General features: G+C 42.0%; 1 protein-coding gene and 1 long non-coding RNA gene across 2 annotated transcripts in view; one reads left to right on the top strand and one right to left on the bottom strand.

Annotated features, from left to right (window-relative positions):
- LOC139169758 (uncharacterized) overlaps positions 1-20,699 on the bottom strand; it is a 79,633-nt gene extending 58,934 nt beyond the window's left edge. Inside the window, exon 1 of the long non-coding RNA XR_011559517.1 lies at positions 20,607-20,699. This is a non-coding gene — a long non-coding RNA (uncharacterized lncRNA). The remainder of the gene's footprint in view (positions 1-20,606) is intronic.
- A 104-nt stretch (positions 20,700-20,803) lies between these two features.
- KDM7A (lysine demethylase 7A) overlaps positions 20,804-21,105 on the top strand; it is a 57,121-nt gene continuing 56,819 nt past the window's right edge. Inside the window, exon 1 of the mRNA XM_070756320.1 lies at positions 20,804-21,067. Coding sequence (XP_070612421.1) covers positions 20,955-21,067 — 113 coding nt within the window. The 5' untranslated portion in view covers positions 20,804-20,954. The remainder of the gene's footprint in view (positions 21,068-21,105) is intronic.

Below are 21,105 nucleotides of genomic sequence, written 5' to 3'. Positions count from 1 at the left end.
TAATCTTTCAGTAAACACCTGCCATTATAAGGAGTAAATGGTTTATTTGGTCAGCCAAGCCTGAACAAGAAGAAACTGATTTTGTACTTGATAAGATAATGTAATTAATGAAATAGAAATGGGAGATGGAAAAAAGAAATATTTTCTCTGGTTTCTTTCCGATGTACCAGACAAATCTTGCTGTTTTCATGAACGTATCATTTAATATGACTAGGAAATAAAAGTTCTTAAGTTATCCTGTAAAACAGTTGTCTCTAACCTGCTGGGTCTGAATGGCAGATCTGGGATTTTGAGAGTGTGCTACTGGCATCCTCACAAAATGGCTGCCTTGAGAGATAAGGCTGGCCAAGGAAAGTAGGCACAGCGATGAAGATATTTCCTATATACAGTGGTACCTCTACTTAAGAACTTAATTCGTTCTGTGACCAGGTTCTTAAGTAGAAAAGTTTGTAAGTAGAAGCGATTTTTCTCATAGGAATCAATGCAAAAGCAAATAATGCGTGCAAACCCATTAGGAAAGAAATAAAAGCTTGAAATTTGGGTGGGAGGAGGAGGAGGAAGAAGAGGAGGAGGACAGTCGCTGCCAAAGGAAGAAGGCGAGGTGAGGGGAATCATAAAAATCCAAAACTTTAAGGCTTTAAAAAAAAGGGATTCTGAGGCGGTGACACCCGGCGTGAGGCTGCCTCCCATACACTGCGCCAGAGAGAGAAACCCAGGCAGGCGAGAGGGGGGAATCTCCTGCTCCTTTGACCGAAAGGCAGCTGCCGATGAAGCCTCCTCTGACCAAGGAAGTGTGAGTGACAGGGAAGAGGGGAGTTTGGCAGACAGCCCAGGAGGAGATCAATCATCTGTATCATCCTTGGATTCTGAACAAGAATTAATGACACATCCACACATGCATAGAGTGATGCATAGGAGACAACAACTGAAGGATTATTACAATAGAAAATGAGGCCACCTGTGGTTGGGTGGGGCTCCAGTAATTAGGGCTGCTGCTATAAGTATCAGCATGTGGGTTTGGCCATTGCGAAAGAGTATCTGATCGCAGTTCTTCAGGAATCACGTGTTGCTGTTTTCTGGACTTTGTTGATTTTTTACGCCTTTGAAACCAAAGCAGAGCAATGTGTGTGTGTCTCATTTCATTGGAAGAAGAAGGGGTGTGAAGTTTCTTCACAGCTGCTAGCTAACTACTTAATGACTGCTTAAGGGAAATTGTACAGACTACCCGGTTGTTTTGGGACTGTTCTGTCTGGGTCACTCCAGAAGCCAATACCAACCCCAAAAAGAGAAGCCAGACACACTGGTAAAAGGCAAAGGCAGTTTATATAATTCAAGGAAAGCACAGGTAACAGAAAATGTCCTTACAAACAGGAAAAAAGCTGGAATTTCAAATATATACACGAAGGGAATAGTCCATGAAGCAATACCAGATTCTTGCTACCAAGACGAAGCTGTAGTTAGCAAACAGACGCCTCCCATGAGTCTTCCAGACTGCGAGGCCACAAGCCAGGAACAGAGACGCTGAGAATCAAAACAGGTCACCGCAACTCCAATTGATAACACTCCACATGGCTTCAAGGCCTTGCCTGCCTTTTAAAACCTGCTGATGAGGACCACACCCAAACCCAGCTGTTTCTAATTCAATGGTGAAAATATTTCTTTAACTGCTCCTTTCGTTGCTGTGAACGTCTCTGTCACATGTCAATGACAGCTTGTGCGTCATCACCTAATGACTCCAAGCTACTGGCTGGGGAGAGCCCCCCCTGGGGCTCTCATGCTGTTCTCCTCATCCCATTCCTGACTCTCCTCTCCCCGTCTGACTGTTCAGCCCCCTCCTCTGCGCTGTCATCCTCCTCCGGGCATGGAGCCAGCAGAGACACAGCTGGTCCCTGAGCAGCCTCAGGCTGAATCACAACAGGGACAAGTGCTCTTTGCAATACAAAAAAAGTGCTTAGTTTATTTGGAATTTTGTGATAAAGAACATTGTTTTGAATGTTCAAACGTGTGTGTGTCTGAAATTTGTACCCTTGAATTTTTGGGAGGCTCCTACCAGGGAGCCCGGCAGAACATATAACTATCATTCTTTGTATGTTTATTTCTCTCTGACTTTGTTATGGACAGTTCTACTACTGCCGCCAACATTATGACTGTGAGAAAGATGTGTATAATTCAAGATACATTCCAAGCACCTGAATAAATGGGTTGGTGTCCACTAAAATGAATGTCTAATAAATTTATTAGTCTCTACCACAAGTTTGTTAGCCTTGCTGAAAATAACTTTCATTGCATAGGATGTACATATTATTAAATGTTACATAAAGATCTTGTTCTTGTACATAAAGATCTTGTTACATAAAGATCTTGGGCGAGTACAAGTGCACTAGAGTGCCTTCCGTCCCCTGTCCTATTGCTCTCCTATATCTCCTATACCTTTCTTCTATTCCTATATCTCTTCTATTCTTTCATTGATATGTTCTATTACTATACCTTCTTTTCTATTCTTTCTTAGATATATTTTACTATGAGTACCTCCTTTATAACCTTCATCATGTATTTTACTATGTGTATATAGATATACAGTGATCCCTCGATTATCGCGAGGGTTCCGTTCCAAGACCCCTCACGATAATCGATTTTTCGCGATGTAGGGTTGCGGAAGTAAAAACACCATCTGCGCATGCGCGCCCTTTTTTTCATGGCCGCGCATGCGCAGATGGTGGAGTTTGCGTGGGCAGCGGGGAAGACCCAGGGAAGGTTCCTTCAGCTGCCCAGCAGCTGATCTGCTCGGCAGCGCAGCAGCAGCGAGCAGACGAAGATCGGGGTTTCCCCGCCGCCTACGCAAAGGGGAAGCCCAGATTCGGCTCCTCGCTGCTGCCGCGCTGCCGAGCAGATCAGCTGCTGGGCGGCCGAAGGAACCTTCCCTGGGTCTTCCTCGCTGATGCCCCCGCTCGCCCGCCAGCAAGAGGGGGAGAGATAGAGAAAGAGAGAGAAGGAAAGAAAGAGATGAGAGAGGGAGGAAGAGAGTGTGAGAGAGGAAGAAGCAAGATAGAGAAAGAGAGAGAGAAAGAAAGATGAGAAAGGAAGGAAGAGAGTGACGTCATCGGGTGGGAAAAATCGCGATATAGCGTTTCGCGAAGAACGAGATCGCGAAAATCGAGGGATCACTGTATACCCACTAAAACCCTCATTGTGTATTGGACAAAATAAATAAATAAATAACATAAAGAAAGAAAAGCATCACTAAGTAATAAAGATATGTAAAACTGTGCATAATTGTTTCAATTTTTTTTTGCAGCTATTTATGGAATAGGTGAATGATATAAACAGAATGAAAACATATTGCTTAGGGAAGAATCTTCGTGGGTTCTTTCTTTTTTACTTTTGCTTCCTGATATTGTAGTTGAGTGTTGACCTTTGATGCTACTTCTTTTTAAAACGGGCAGTTACAGTTCTAGCTCCCGTTTTAAAGTTTTATTACGTGATTTCCATTTCTGAGATCAGTGGAGTCTCTTTTTGATGTTGTTAAACATAAATGGTTATTTCTTGCCCCTTCCTTGCCTCCTTTACTAATACGCAGTCAAGACATGCTATTGAATTAGACTGGGCACAGTTATTTTCAATAACATCTAACTGTGGGCCATGTGTGGGAGATAATTTATTTCATTATAATTGAGTATTTGCTAAGAGCAATCTGCAGCATAGGGACAAAACTGTGAGACCTACACACCACATCCCCTTCACTAACATGTGGGTGAATCTTGAAAAAAATCACTTTTTTTTTGTGAGGAATGTGTGGGTGGAAAAATATGACTCAGTATTTTGCTCCATAGATAAAGACATCATAGCTGAGTTTTGAAGGCTTTTAGCTTATCGTTAGATAATTCCTTTATTTCTAATCTTGTCTTTCTAATAAAGGAAAGCTTATGTAATTTACAACTTAACTAAATACAATACAAATACTTACATATTTATTAAAGATACCTCTTGTGGTTAGCTCTGCCCCAGCTCTGCCCCAAGGAATGTGCAGGTGAATGTGGGGGAAACATCCACATGCTGCAGGCCTGTTTTGCTCCCGATGGAATCTGCCGACGAAGCCTCCTCTGACCAAGGAAGCATGAGTGACAGGGAAGAGAGGAGTTTGGCAGACAGCCCAGGAGGAGATCAATCATCTGTATCATCCTTGGATTCTGAACAAGAATTAATGACACATCCACGCATGCATAGAGTGATGCATAGGAGACAACAACTGAAGGATTATTACAAGAGAAAATGAGGCCACCTGTGGTTGGGTGGGGCTGCTGTAATTAATGCTACAGATAAAAATGCAACCTGTTGTTTTAGCCTCATGGCAGTATATCTGATTCATTGTTTCGTCAAGATTGTGGTTTTTGTGCTGTTCAAGATTGTGTGTGGACTCTCTGGACTTTAGAATTGGACTCAATTTCCCAGTTATTGGGTGAGCAATTGGATTGCATTTAACCTGTGCCTTGTGTGTACCAGAAAATCCCTTTGACATTTAAAAAGGGAGCTGTTTATGTTTTTCTGTTTATAAAACTTTTGGGTTTTCCTTTTATCGTGTGGAGTGTGTCTTCCTGGACTAATTACCCTGTAATTACGGGCGGTTGAAACACGCCGGCAGAACAATACCGTAATATCTTCACTTCTCATTCTAATCAAGTTTAAAGCCATTTTTATTCATGTTATTCATTTAAATTTTGGCCTAATCAGTCTTTGAATGATACAGCTATGTATATTCAGTATGTGCAACAAGGGTATGGGCTAATTTCTCTGCCATATAATCTTTGAAAGTGGAAAGATTAGCTGTGAGGCTAAATTACAAGTAAGGGGAAGTTGCCATCAGAGGACTTCGTTGATATTATTGGCTCATATCTCCACCCCCCTCAGTTATACATCATTAAAAAAATTATATTAGCCTTGTCCCAAATAGTTTTACTTCCTTGTCTTCAGCTTGTGAGAAGGAAAATCAATCCAAAACCAATCCAAACTTTTCTATGATTAAAACCTGATTTCAGGTGGTCTAAACCAGTGTTTCCCAACCTTGGCAACTTGAAGATATCTGGACTTCAACTCCCAGAATTCCTCCGCCAGCATTCGCTGGCTGGGGAATTCTGGGAGTTGAAGTCCAAATATCTTCAAGTTGCCAAGGTTGGGAAACACTGGTCTAAACAATCCATTGTCAAGGGGGAAGTTGGCTTATTTGAAAGTTTGTTTGTATGACATATCAACTATCAACCAATTTTGTTGTATGTATAAAGTACAATGATAATGAAGGCTATGCTATATTACACCTGATTAACTAGCACACCTATTCCAATTTTCATATGATCTTCATCCCAAAAGAGTTGAGAGCAGTTAACAAAATAATAAAACAATAAAATAAAAGCAAAAATACTATCATGTGCTTTGCAAAAAACAAAAACAAAAATGACAAAGTATGGATTGGATCTAAAAGTACTCATTATTCTGTAAATTTCAGGATGAACAGATACGTCAATTTTCTTCCATAAGAAGAAAGCATGGAAGCAGCTGAACTCTTCTAGAGGCAAAGTTCCCTAATAACATTCTGTAAATTGCTTCTCGGCAGCCACCTGAACCTGAACTCGGCGTTCGGGCGGCGGGTTCATAAGACGGAAAATTTCGGAAGAAGAGGCAAAAAATTTCCGATCCCCGGGTTCATATCCCAGATTGTTCATATGGCGAGGGGTTCGTATCACGAGGTACCACTGTACCTCCGATTTTGTATCATTTGCAAATTTGATAAGCAGTTTTTAATTTCTCATCAGTAATGTATTAATAGCAATGCCACTTGGATTTATATGCCGCTTTACAGTGCTTTACGGCCCTTTCTAAGCAGCTTACAGAGCCAGCATATTGCCCACAAAAATCCGAGTCCTCCTTTTACCCATCTTGGAAGATGGAAGACTGAGTCAACCTTAATGAAAATATTGAAGGGTACAGTGGTACCTCTACCTACAATGCCTCTACTTACGAACTTTTCTAGATAAGAACTGGGTGTTCAAGATTTTTTTGCCTCTTCTCAAGAACCATTTCCCACTTACAAACCCGAGCCTCCGAAACTGTAACCAGATAAGGCAGGGAGAAGCCTCCGTGGGGCCTCTCTAGGAATCTCCTGGGAGAAAACAGGGCCGGAAAAGGTGGGGAGAAGCCTCCATGGGGCCTCTCTAGGAATCTTCTGGGCCTCCACCCTCCCTATGGTTTCCCCAATCACACACATTATTTGCTTTTATATTGATTCCTATGGGAAAAATTCCTTCTTCTTACAAACTTTTCTATTTAAGAACCTGGTCATGGAACGAATTAAGTTCATAAATAGAGGTACCACTGCACAGGAGCCAAGGCTAATTCCTAAGTACCTCATTTGATATTGCCCTCTAATTTGATGAAAAACCATTAATAAACAGTCTTCGGTTATGATTTTTGAGCCATCTGTGTCTCAATTTGTTATTCTAGCTACTTCACACCTAATCAGCATGTCATGAGGTACTTTTGTCAAATGTTTTATTGAAAGCCAAGATTTATTACATTTTCAATGGAATAGAATATGTAAATCTGGCAAGATTTATTTTTGAAAAATTCAGATAGGCTCCTACAAATTCTCACATTGTTTTCAAAGTGTTTATAGACCCACCCCTTTAAGTTCCAGAATTTTCCAAAATATCAATGACAGAGGTGTGTTCTAATTTACCTCACTGCTGGTTTGCTTCCTCCCATGCCTGTGTAGCTGCGTCTCGTGGGGGGGAAAAGCCCAAAACAAGAAGGTGATGCATGCGGACTACCGGAAACTCAGCTTTTGCATATGCGCAGAAGAAAAAAACCCAGACACCCCCTCCCCATTTAAAATAAATAAATAAATCTTCCCCAAGATGGTGGTGCTTATGGACTATCACCAACCAAACTGGTTCTGTGATATCACAGTGACGTCACCAAAGGGTCGCTACCAGTTCGGGTGAACCTGTCCGAACTGGTAGGTACCTACTTCTGATCAATGATAGAGTAATTATTTATTGGATTTATATGCCATCCCTCTCCGAAAACTCGTTATTAGTTCGTAGTTTGCTATTTCCTCCACTATTCTCCAGACATTTGGTATGTCACTAGTTCTATAATTTATCAACAACAGTAAACAAATTATCAGTGAAACTACCAGCTAATTCCTTCAGTACTCTAAAATACAACAACCCCGCCCACATTTCTCCCAGTCTCAAGGTTTAATCTTATTCTTTCATCGTACTACTTACATCCCTAGTATGTTTACTTTTTGTGGGAAAAGACTAAACCAAAATAGCTTTCTATACGCCTTCTGCCACACGAATCCCAGCGATCAATTAGGTCCCACAGAGTTGGCCTTCTCCGGGTCCCGTCGACTAAACAATGTCATCTGGCGGGTCCCAGGGAAAGAGCCTTCTCTGTGGCGGCCCCGACTCTCTGGAACCAGCTCCCCCCGGAGATTAGAACTGCCCCCACCCTCCTTGCCTTCCGTAAACTCCTTAAAACTCACCTATGCTGTCAGGCATGGGGGAATTGAGGCGTTCCCCCCCCTCCCCTGGGCCTATACGATTTATGTATGGTATGTCTGTGTGTATGTCTGGTTTAATAATGGGTTTTTTAAATGTTTTTTTTAATTTATTAGATTTGTTATGAATTGTTTTATTGTATGCTGTGAGCCATCCCGAGTCTACGGAGAGGGGCGGCATACAAATCTAATAAATAAATAAATAAAATAAATTAATGGTTAGCATCTTTCTATGTTCATGGCATCAGTGTTCCCTCTAATTGTTTTGGGGGGTGGGCGGAATAGTGTCTGAGCGGCAGTCCCTTTGGGACTGGGCAGCACAGAAATAATAAACAAACAAACAAACAAACAAACAAACAAACAACCCACCCTGTTTTGCCTCAGAGAATTTCAAAATAAAATACTGTACTGTGTGTCTATAACAGTGAGCTCATCTTAGGGCAACTCTATCAATATCAAAATGCCACTTAAATAGTTGAGCTAGTTTCAAACTAGATTTTGATTTTCTTTCTCTCTTCCTTACTCCCATTCTTTTTCTTTTTCTTTTCCTTCCTCTCTTTTTTCTATCTGTTTCTTTCTCTTCCTCTCTTCCTCTCTCTCTCCTTCCCTCTCACTCTTTCCCTCTCGGCTTCTGGGCAGGTTTGGAAAACTCTGAGTTGATGATGATTTTTAAGTGAGCGATTGCTCACTGCTCAGCTTAGAGGGAACTATGCATGGCATACTTGGTATATTGATTATTTTCATTGGTAACATATCTCAATAAACTCACAAGCAGCTCTAAAATTCCAGTTACTCAATATTTTGGGTGGGGGTTTTCCTTGGCCTCTCTTCTGTCCCTTCTGTGTTTTTATTCATTTTCACATCTCCACTAGCTTTTTATACCGACTTACTCTATGCTTTTTTCAATGGGGTGGTTGTGTTTGTAGTAGCAGGAGACTAAGGAGAAAATCCTGTTGTGCATAGATCTTGAACTGAGGATTGTGCCTTAGCATGTTGTACAACATAAAAATAGCTATCATCATGGATATCTATAACCTGGAGTAACAAACTGTTAACAACTTTGAAGTCTGTTTTCTTGTAGCAGCCTCTGGCATAGCGTCTCCCTAGAGATCTTTACTGCTACCAGAGTACTGATTTTCCACAAAATGTTAAAAACTTGATTATTCTCCCAGGCCTTGGGTTAGGATGGTCACTGAGCCCTCTTGGGATTTTGGTGTCCTTTGGTCATTCTGTATTGTAAGATCTTACTGTTGTATTCCTTCTTCTTTGATACACGTTGCTTTCTTTCAAATGCTTTTTTTCATGGGAAACTACTCAGAGTCATCGGGGAGTTGGGCAACCTCAAAATAGAAACACTATATGAAACCTTTTGATCTGCATGACACAATAAATCATAAATTTCATTTAACCACAAGCTACGAGATAAAACTGCAGTTCTCATAAGATCATTAAATGAGTCTTATAATTGGCACGTGGTAGAAAAACCAGTAGATGGTTTTATTCTTTTTAAGATGACAAAAAAAATTAAATCCAGATGAAATACACTTGATTTTAATCATTGTAAAATCTATCTCAGGGATTTTGGAAAGTGTCGTGCTCTTTCTGAAATCAGATTGGTTGATGCACCCTATTTTTTCTGTAAAGAGATCTATCATCTGGAAAAAAATGAAGTATGCATCTTGCTCTATCAGACCTCTGGGCCAGTGTTACGCACTCAGTAGCTACATTTATTTCAGCAGCCATGAAATCCACTCTCAAGTTCCCTCTCACTTTTGGTTACCTTTGGTTCTTTACCAAATTTGAAACATCTAGATCAGTGATTTTCAACCTTTTTTGAGCTGCGGCACATTTTTTACATATACAAAATCATGGGGCACATTGAGGGGGGGGGCAGTGGGGGGGGCTAAAAAAAGTTTGGACAAAAAATTATATCTCTCTCTTCCTCCCTTTCGCTCTATTTCTCTCCCTCTTTCTCTCTCTTCCTTTCTTCCCCTATCTGTCCATCCCTCTTTCTTTCTCCCTTCCTTCCTCTCTTTTTTGCTCTCTTTCTATCTCTCCCTCCTTCCCTGCCTCTCTTTCTCTTGTTTTCTCTCTCTCTCTCTCTTGCTTTCTTTCTCTCTCTCTCTCTCTCTTGCTTTCTTTCTCTCTCTCTTTCTCTCTTGCTTTCTTTCTCTCTTGCTTTCTCTCTCTCTCTCTTTCTCTCTCTCTTGCTTTCTTTCTCTCTCTCTCTCTCTTGCTTTCTTTCTCTCTCTCTTTCTCTCTTGCTTTCTTTCTCTCTCTCTTTCTCTCTTGCTTTCTTTCTCTCTCTCTCTTTCTCTCTTTTGCTTTCTTTCTTTCTCTTGCTGAGCTTCGCGGCACACCTGACCATGTCTCGCGGCACACTAGTGTGCCACGGCACACTGGTTGAAAAACACTGATCTAGATCAGGTCTGCACAACATGTAGACCACCAAGTAGTCTTGTGCAAGGTGTTGGTACTTTTTTTTAAAAAAAGAAATCCGTTGCTGCCAAACTTCACAGCCACCAGGAAAAGTGAACTGCTGTCATTTTCACAATTACTTCTGTTCTGAAAGACACAATGTCTCTAGGCCTTATGGACATTGCCAGCTCCAATCCTTCTGCCATACCACCAAACAATTGGTATCCAGGATTCCTTTGTGGCCCACAATTATTTTAGGTTATCAATCTGGCCTTTCCCACTCTATGAATTGTGCAGACCTAGTTACAGACTTTTAATTGTCCCATTTTGCTTTGTTTGTAGCAAATAAATAAGTAAGTAAGTAAGTAAGTAAGTAAGTAAGTAAGTAAGTAAGTAAGTAAGTAAGTAAGTAAGTACCGGTAAGTAAGTTTATTTATTGTAAACAACAGGTAATTCATGTTTAATTCATGTTTTGTTGTTTAAATGTGATCCTAATGGTAGACCTTTATTATATTTGTTTTTACAAGAGTATTAACAATCTGATTTTAAGCTTCACCAGTGATATGTTTTTTGATAGTTGATACAGTTTTCTCTTTTAATAATCTGTTGTGTTTTGTTTATTCTGCTTCTACCCTGTTTCCCCGATAGTAAGACACCCCCGATTGTAAGACGTATCTGGGGTTTCAGGGGGGTTGGCTAATATAAGCCATACCCCAAAAGTAAGACATATGTCTTACTTTCGGGGAAACAGGGGGGTATTGCCGGGGGGGGGGAGCCTGATGACGTCACTTCCAAGCTCCCCGCGCGCCCCTCGCCTTCGCCTCGCCGCGGCGCCACCACCTCTTCCCCGGCTTGGCAAAGCGAAGGACGGCGCTGGTCCGAAGCGAGCCGAGCGGGCGGCAGCTTGCAGCGAAGGCGCTCGTCCCAGCAACCGAGTCCTGCCGAGGCTCGGCTGCAAGCGGCCAGCGAGGCCGACCAGCTCCGAGGCGAGCGGCCGGAGTTGCGCCCTCCTTCGCCCGCCTCCTTTCCGGCAGGCAGGTGGGGCTGCCCAACTGCGTAGAGCGGCTCCTCCCCTCCAGACACACGCTTCCCCGACACGCGTCTGTGGCTCCATGCGTGCACGCCGCTTGGAGCCCTGAGGTTGAACTTGGAAAAGGGCTCACGAGGCTCCTGTCCCGCGGCTGCCCTTCTGGACTCTGGGGAGATGCCTTCGGGAACGCGACCCTTTCAATTTTTTTCCAATGTAAGACATACCCCGAAAGTAAGACGTAGTGTGGCTTTTGGGGGTAAAAAGAAAGTAAGACACTGTCTTACTTTCGGGGAAACACGGTATCATGTCCTAATATTCAGTTTATTGTTTATTACATTATATTTTTATTACATTACATAGATCATCATCCACACATTTAATAACAGGAACAACAATAATGTAATGATATTTGCAAGAGTTTCTTGTTCTTAAGCTGTTTCTGGATCTTCAAGTATCAAGAACTTCACTTTCACAACCAACGAATGAAACCTGAACAATCTATAAGTTAGGAATGTTCTGAATAAAGTAAATCATCAACAGGTTTGTAAAATAATGGCGCTGCATGGATTTCAGAAGAGAAAGCATTCCAGAGGACCGGTGCCAAAACAGTGACAATGCCAGCTGAGGTAACATCTATCAGTGATCACAAGTCCACTTACTGTAAAATTATTCACGAGATGATATCGTCAGTTGGTCACACAAGCATGATACCATCTTATTATTTTGAAAATTAAGGGATGCTTTAGCTTTGCAACTAAGGTGGCACGAATCCCAGCGCCCAGTTATGTCGTTTGGCGGGACCTAGGGGAAGAGCCTTCTTTGTGGCGGCCCCAGGCCTCTGGAACCAGCTCCTCCCAGAGATTAGAATTTTCCCCACCCTCCTCGCCTTTCGTAAGTTCCTTAAAACCCACCTCTGCTGTCAGGCATGGGGGAACTGAAATATTCCTTTCCCCTAGGCCTTACAATTTATGCATGGTATGTTTGCGTGTATGTTTGGTTTTATAATAAGGGTTTTTAAATTGTTTTAGTATTGGATTGTTACATGCTGTTTTTATCATTGTTGTTAGCCGCCCCGAGTCTACAGAGAGGGGCAGCATACAAATCCAATAAATAATAATAATAATAATAATAATAATAATAATGATCCCAAGGCTTCTAGAGGCTTATATAGCAAAAGCATTTTGAACTTGGCTTAGTAGCCAGTTACTATTCTTATTATTATTTATTAAATTTGTATGCCGCCCCTCTCCGCAAACTCGGGGCGGCTCACAACTGTGATAAAAACAATACATGGTAACAAATCTAATAATTAAAATCCAAAATAACAGTTTTACATTAAAAAGTCTAAAAAGAAAAAGACCCCAATATATAAAAACATACACACAGTCATATCATACACAAAACTACGTAGGCAAGGGGAAATGTCTCAGTTCCCCCATGCCTGACGGCAGAGGTGGGTTTTAAAAAATATACGAAAGGCAAGGAGGGTGGGGGCAATCCTAATCTCTGGGGGGAGTTTAGTCGACGGGACCCAGAGAAGACCAACTCTGTGGGACCTAACCGGCTGTTGGGATTCGTGCGGCAGAAGGCGGTCTCGCAGATAACCTGGTCCGGTGCCATGAAGGGCTTTATAGGTCATAACCAACATTTTGAATTGTGACCGGAAACTGATCGGCAACCAATGCAGACTGTGGAGTGTTGGAGTGACATGGGCATACCTAGGGAAGCCCATGAAAGCTCTCGCAGCTGCATTCTGAACGATCTGAAGTTTCCGAACACTCTTCAAAGGTAGCCCCATGTAGAGAGCATTACAGTAATCGAACCTTGAGGTGATGAGGGCACGAGTGACTGTGAGCAGTGACTCCTGGTCCAGATAGGGCAAACACCCCCCTCGCCACAGCTGAAAGATGGTTCTCTAATGTAAGCTGTGGATCAAGGAGGACGCCCAAGTTGCAGACCATCTCTGAGGGGGTCAGTAGTTCCCCCCTCAGGGTAATGGACGGACAGATGGAATTATCCTTGGGAGGCAAAACCCACAGCCACTCCATCTTATCAGGGTTGAGTTTGAGTCTGTTGACACCCATCCAGACCCTAACAGCCTCCAGGCACCAGCACATCACTTCCACTGCTTCGGTGACTGGACATGGGGTAGAAATGCACAACTGGGTATCATCAGCGTACTGATGATACCTCACCCCATGCCCCTGGATGATCTCGCCCAGCGGTTTCATGTAGATATTGAATGGCAGGGGGGAGAGGACCGACCCCGAGTGTTGGAGTGACATGGGCATACTTCGGGAAGCCCATGATTGCTCTCGCAGCTGCATTCTCTGTTGTTTACAAAGCACCAGAATGACATAGTGAAAAACTAGTTCAACATCCGAGACTAAAAAACCCCTTTCAATGTAGGGACTGGAAACATGGAAGACCCTTGTAGATGTAAAGCAGAATGATAGAGAAAATATTCATATGGGGCGCCTGCTTGCATTGCTTAGTCTGATTGCTTCTGGGCATGCTGAATTTCCTGTCAAATAGCATTGCTTCCTTCCTTGATCTCTTAATGAACCCTAAAGATTAAATTTAATTCAAACATAGCATGTGTGCTATTTTTGGTTTATGGAACATTAATTGATCATTAATAACCCAAGCCAGAAATAGTTTGTTATGTTCAGATGACATGCTTAAGGATTATAAAATATAGGTGGAATATGTGGTATTCCTGCTGCTGGCAGAAGCTGCAATGTGTTTCATTTCATAGCCATCTTATTATAATAGTAGACATGTAAATGTGAGTAACAGCTTATTTAGATGTGCTGATACAATACAGTCAATCCTGCCTAGGGGTAGAATATTCATCTATGTATCATCATTGTTCACAGGTTTTACAAGTTTTTGTAGTATTATGAAACATGCAACATCTGCTTAATTAGAAACGAGGTAAGTCAGCCAATGATAAAATAAAATTAGGCAATGAAAAACTACTAGTAAGAGTCAGAAGGGATAAATTGTGTTACTTTCTTCTTCCAATAACTAAGACAGAAGAAGTGACACACAAAGGCTATAGGCTTATCCCATGGAGTTCAACCGAACTGACTTCAGCGAAATTTATTTCCAAAACCTGAAACACAACTCATGGATCTCACTCAAAGAGAGTGAGATCCAATGTTTATATACAAAATAAACTCACTGCAGATTTCTCAGAATAAAAATGCAATCATTTTGAATTTCCACTAAAAATCGCTTATTCCCCAAAACAATTTTTAAATGGTAGCCAGAGACATTTGCTCTATTGCATATTCCAGATGAACCGAAGGGTGAGATGATATGTATGGCATCTAGGCATTCAAATTTAGTGCATTTCTGCAACAGCTGCACTGGCAGCCTACCAGGTGCACAAATGCTATTTTTAATTACCATAAAATGGAGCAGATTGCAGCTGGCCTTATTGAACAGCAGGTTTTGGTTTATGAGATGGTGAGTTTCTTGCAGCTGGGACTTGTCACACTGCAAAGAGAGGACTGGTCTCAGAGGCAGGATCAGGCTGTCAGTCACCATCCAAAATGGCAGAAACATTTTTTTTTCCTTAACTGAACAATACTACAAGTGCAAGAGCCACTCTTTCACTGAACAAGAAGCCGCTTTAAAATGAACTTTAGGAATCAAATACCCTGCCAGTTGTCATCTCAACAGTACCACCTTCCTTCTGAACTCGCAGATAAATATGTTGATATCTATAAGAGCTCTTGAGTTTTCTTCTGTTCCTGAAATCAATAACTTTTGCTTTAAAAATAAGGCAAAGTGATAACTTGAGAGCTTTAGGAAATTTGAAGCTATCTTATCTATGAAACTTATAACATTTGCAGGCACTGTCATTTCTAGAACAAAGAAGGAATAGCCAACAAAATAAGCTAGAAAGATGTACAGTGTTCCCTTGATTTTCGCGGAGGATGCATTCCGAGACTGCCCACGAAAGTAGAATTTCCGCGAAGTAGAGATGCGGAAGTAGTTCAATGGATTTGCAGCTGGCTGAAGCGTACACATCAGAGAGTTATTGTTAACGGCGAGTATTCTGAGCAGAGTCAGGTTACAAGCGGTGTGCCACAAGGGTCTGTTCTGGGTCCTATTCTTTTTAATATGTTTGTGAGTGACATAGGGGAAGGTTTGGTAGGGAAGGTTTGCCTATTTGCCGATGACTCTAAAGTGTGCAATAGGGTTGATATTCCTGGAGGCGTCTGTAATATGGTAAATGATTTAGCTTTACTAGATAAATGGTCAAAGCAATGGAAACTGCAGTTTAATGTTTCCAAATGTAAAATAATGCACTTGGGGAAAAGGAATCCTCAATCTGAGTATTGTATTGGCAGTTCTGTTAGCAAATACTTCAGAAGATAAGGATTTAGGGGTAGTGATTTCTGACAGTCTCAAAATGGGTGAACAGTGCAGTCAGGCGGCAGGGAAAGCAAGTAGGATGCTTGGCTGCATAGCTAGAGGTATAACAAGCAGGATTATGATCTTGCTATATAGAATGCTGGTGAGACCACATTTGGAATACTGTGTTCAGTTCTGGAGACCTCACCTACAAAAAGATATTGACAAAATTGAATGGGTCCAAAGACGGGCTACAAGAATGGTGGAAGGTCTTAAGCATAAAACGTATCAGGAAAGACTTAATGAACTCAATCTGTATAGTCTGGAGGACAGAAGGAAAAGGGGGGACATGATCGAAACATTTAAATATATTAAAGGGTTAAATAAGGTCCAAGAGGGAAGTGTTTTTAATAGGAAAGTGAACACAAGAACAAGGGGACATAATCTGAAGTTAGTTGGGGGAAAGATCAAAAGCAACATGAGAAAATATTATTTTACTGAAAGAGTAGTAGATCCTTGGAACAAACTTCCAGCAGACGTGGTAGATAAATCCACAGTAACTGAATGTAAACATGCCTGGGATAAACATATATCCATCCTAAGATAAAATACAGAAAATAGTATAAGGGCAGACTAGATGGACCAGGAGGTCTTTTTCTGCCGTCAGACTTCTATGTTTCTAAGTAAATACAGCACACCATTTTTGTCTATGGACAGTATCACAAGCCATCCCTTAACACTTTAAACTCCTAAATTACCATTTCCCATTCCCTTAACAACCATTTATTCACCATTATTACTGGTACTCACCATTGAATAAGACACTTAGTGATCCTGATATTTATAAACATAATTATTTATTAACAATAATTATATTTTTGTTATTTTTTTGCAAAAATTATTAGTTTGGCAATGATGTATGATGTCATCGGGCGGGAAAAACCGTGGTTTAGAAAAAAACCGCGAAGTATTTTTTAATTAATATTTTTTGAAAAACCGCGGTATAGGCTATTCGCGAAGTTCAAACCCATGAAAATCGAGGGAACACTGTATTAGCCAGAATGACCAGAATACTCGATAGCTGGATATAAAGCTTGGTGGTGGTCCATCTTCAAATAATTCCCTTGTGACTTTAATCTAGAGTAGGGGTGTCAAACTTAAGGCCCGGGGGCTGAATTTGGCCCATGGGGTGCTTTGATCTGGCCCATGGAGCTGCCCTGGAAACAGCAAAAGACCAGCCTACAGTGCCTCTGCCAGCAAAAACAGAGCTCACGAGGGCTGTATGTGTCCCCCCCACAGCTCCATTTTCACTGGCAGAGAATTGCAAGTGGCCATTGTAGCTGAAATGGAGCTCGGGAACCTATTTTCGCTGACAGAGCACTTGGGCCAACACAAGTGACATCAAGCTGGCCACGCCCAACCTGGCCCCCCAAGGTTAAAAAACAACTCTGATGTGGCCCTCAGTGAAATCGAGTTTGAAACCCTTGGTCTAAAGTTTCCGTATTTGTGCTGCAAAAAATCCAGATAATCACTATATAGCAGGAAAGATATGCAGTAAACCTTTGATTACTACCTATTGGTGATCTAGATTTTTGCAGCATTGTTATGATAGCACTAATATAAGTCTGTTCTTCATAATAATTTTGCTTTGAGAGGCATAGCAAGGTAACATTTACATTTTGAACAGTTACTACATTGATAGATCTATTTTAGCCCAACTTTCTATGCTTTTCTATTGAAATTTCAATGCTGGTAAGCAGGACTGATCACCAAGTAGAATAGTAGCACATTTACCACACTCAAAGTTTCCCAAGGCATTATTTTTAACTTTTTATGAAAGGTCCTTGCTTTAATTTAAAGGAATATCTCTTTTTAATTCATGTTTACAATACATTCATTGTGAAATATGTAAGGCTTTATTTGCAAAGATATTTACTTAGAAGTAAATCTCTATTTTCAAGTGTTAAGGACACCAATCCTATGTTACTTTAAAATTATCAGATTGTCCATAATACCAATTGCCCCTTATTCTAAAGCACTGGTATTTATACTTAAATTATCACTTCATAATATGCAGTGGATTAGTTCCTCCATTTGTTTTTCTTCAGAATATATTTCTAAAAAGCTCGGACAAGATGTCCCTTTGATTCTGTAGTACAAAAGAGAGCCGCTCCTAATCTTCGGAGATGGGCGGCATACAAATCTAATTAATAATAATAATAATAATAATAATAATAATAATAATAATAATAACAACAACAACAACTTAGAATAACTTTATTGTCACTTTGAATGTACACTAATTGGCAGACATTAAAATGAAATTGCATTGCATACAGCTCTACCTCCCATATACACTACATAAACATGACAAAATATTGTCATAAACATGACTAAATAAATATTGACTGGAAATTCTAAATCTCACCATCCCTCTTTTATCCTAATGCTTCAAGTCTGTCTGCACTTGGGGTATTGAATCCCCTCACCTGCTAAGAGATTGCCACATAAAACTATAAGGGCAATTTTAACATCAAGGGGCTCAAACATTATTTGTGAAGCATATATGAGATAACATTAAAAGTACAAACATGATTTTGAGTACATGAAAAGTATACGAATAAAAAGGGACATTAGGACAGGGATGGTAGGCACATTAGTGCGCTTATGCATGCCCCTTTACAGACCTCTTAGGAATGGGGTGAGGTTGACAGTTGACAGTCTAAGGTTAAAGTTCCTGGAGTCAGGTAGTGCATTCCAGGCATTGACCACTCTGTTGCTGAAGTCATATTTTCTGCAAATTTAGAGCAATTTACCATGTTTGTATCTATTGTGTGCTTGTGTATTGTTGTTTGAAGCTAAAATAGTCACTGACAGGTAGGACGTCCTATCAGATAATTTTATGTACTACGCTTAGGCCAGACTGAAGACAGCTAATACTAAATTGTCTAAGTCCAAAATTTCAAGTCCGGTGGCATAAGGTATTTTATTGCGGATAGAGGAGTGGAGGACTCTTCTCGTGAAATATCTCTGTACTCTTTTCAATTGTATTAATGTCCGATATGCAGTGTGGGTTCCAGACAGATGAGCTGTATTCGAGGATTGGTCTAGCAAATGTTTTGTTTGCACTAGTTAGTACAATAACAGGGGAAGAGCCTTCTCTGTGGCAGCCCCGGCCCTCTGGAATTAACTCCCCCCGGAGATCAGGATTGCCCCCACCCTCCGTGCCTTTCCCAAACTCCTTAAAACCAACTTCTGCTGTCAGGCATGGGGAAATTGATTCCCCCGGGCCGTTCCGTTTTATGCAGGGTTTGTCTGGGATGTATGACTGTTTTTATATTAAGGGTTTTAAAATGTTTTTAATCATTGGATTTGTACTGTGTATTGTTGTGAGCTGCTCCGAGTCTCTGGAGAGGGGCGCCATACAAATCTAATGTATTATTATTACTGTATTATTGTTATTAATTATTATTACCAGAGAAAAAGCTATGCAAGATTAGGTTAACAACTCTTAATGTTTTTTTGCAAAAAAGTATTACAGTGGGCTCTGGCACTTAGATCTTTAGAAATGACTGCTCAAAATCCTTGACAGAGTGTGGCTCATCAAATATAAATGGTTTGATATTATAAGTAAAATATTAGTAATAATAATAATAGTAGTAATAGTAATAATAATAATAATAATAATAACAACAACAATAACAACAACAATAATAGAGCGGGATGACGCATTGGCTAAAGTGCAGACTTCTTCGGCTAACTACTAGCTGTAGTTCAGCAGTTCAAATCTCACCACCAGCTCAAGGTTGACTCAGCCTTCCATCCTTCTGAGATGGGTAAATGAGGACCCAAATTGTTGAGGGCAATATGCTGACCTTGTAAACCGCTTAGCGAGGGTTGTAAAAGCACTATGAAGGGGTATATAAGTCTAAATGCTATTGCTAATAAGTAAAATAAGCAGTACATCAAGACAACTAGACACAAGAACAGTTGTTTCCCGAACTCCATCATTCTACTAAACAAGTAATTCCCTCAACATTGTCAAACTATTTACTGTCTGCACTTCTATTTACTGTATACAGTACTAGATTTTTCTCATCATTCCTATCACCCCTTTCCTTCCACTTAGGATTGTATGACTGTAACTTGTTGCTTGTATCCTTAAGATTTTTATTAATATCGATTGTTTCTTCATTGCTTATTTGACCCCTATGACAATCATTATGTGTTGTACCTCATGATTCCTGACAAATGTCTCTTTTCTTTTATGTACACTGCGAGTATATGCACCAAAGACAAATTTCTTGTGTGTCCAATCACACTTGGCCAATAAAGAATTCTATTTTATTCTCCAGAATGCCTTAAAAACATTGACGAAAGGGGGAAACCCCATCCAAACTGTGTAACGTCATATTTTAGGGGCAGTGAAAGCGAACGGACGGAACAAAAAAATAATGTAGTGGATTAAAGAAAATGACGTTTGGCTAGCGGGAATCTTATTTACAACTCAAGTGAGGGGGCTTCCTTTCGGCTGTTTTGAGAGAAAAGCCACCGAGGCGGGAGACACGTTGACGCTCGCCCCGCTCATTGCTTTTCAGGGCTCTTTCAGCCTCCCCCAAGAGGCGGAGAAACAAAGTCAAGAGCGCAGTTTCCGTACGGCACTCCCTTCTTTCCCGTCCTCGCGCGCGGTTGCATAAGAGGGAGCGAGCGGGCGACGCTGTGACAGAACCTGGTGTTGTTTCCCCCCGCTCCCCCCACTTTCTCTATCCTCGCTGCACCTTCCTCCACCCCTCACGTGACGGCTTTCAAGCAGGAGGGAGGCGGAACGGGGGCGGAGCCAGCGTGTTGCTCGAGACCATTATCCGTTTGTCCCAGCCAGCTGGAGCCCCGCCCCCAACCCACCCCCGCCCCCCCAAGAAGGGAGGGTTGTGTGGGTGACACGTGCTTTCCCCCGCTGTCTGTTCCAAGTCCGAAAAAAAGAAGAGTTTACTGTACACACACTTCCGGCAACGGTGCATATGCGTCCCCTTCTTTCACGCGACACCCCCTCTCCTCTTCTCCCGCCCGCATCTCTTGGAGCGGAAAGAGACGCACCAAACCTACGTTTGCGAGGTGTTTCCTTGGGATCTCGCCCTCTTTCGGCTTTCCTCCGCCCCCCCCCCCCCCCGCGTTGGCCGTCAGTGTCATTTCCCCATCGCTATAGAGTCTCTTCAGAGCGCATGCTCCGAGATGTACCTTACGTGACGGTTCCTTTTCATTCGCGCGTGCCCTCGCCCCGTTTGTTCGCTGGCCAAGGAAGAAGGGGAGGGCGCGCGAGCGCGTACTCAATGTGGGGAAGACGGGCGCGCGCGCGCGCGTCGAGGGCCGGCGCTGCCTCACGCGCGCTGTTTTTTATTGGTGCTACCGACTTGACTGGCTGGACGGCGGTGGGGTGGGAGGAGGGAGGAGAGGAGGAGAAGGCGGAGAGAGTTGGGGAAGGGAAGGGAGGGGGGGTGGCCGCGCGCGCGAGAGAGAAGGGGGAGAGAGAGCGGCAGGGGTGGCTGAGGCAGTCACTCTCAAGAGAGTGAGCCGAGTTCTTTAAAGATGGCCGGAACGGCGGCGAACGCGACCCCCGTGTATTGCGTCTGCCGGGAACCCTACGACGTGAACCGCTTCATGATCGAGTGCGACATATGCAAGGACTGGTTCCACGGCAGGTAAAAAAAAGGGGGGGGGGCTGGCTGGCTGGCAGCCG

The sequence above is a fragment of the Erythrolamprus reginae genome, chromosome 6, assembly GCF_031021105.1.
Source record: "Erythrolamprus reginae isolate rEryReg1 chromosome 6, rEryReg1.hap1, whole genome shotgun sequence".
In the NCBI taxonomy this organism is placed as follows: Eukaryota; Metazoa; Chordata; class Lepidosauria; order Squamata; family Dipsadidae; genus Erythrolamprus; species Erythrolamprus reginae.
The sequence above is the reverse complement of the archived record's forward strand: the minus strand, read 5'-3'. Positions and strand labels throughout refer to the sequence as shown.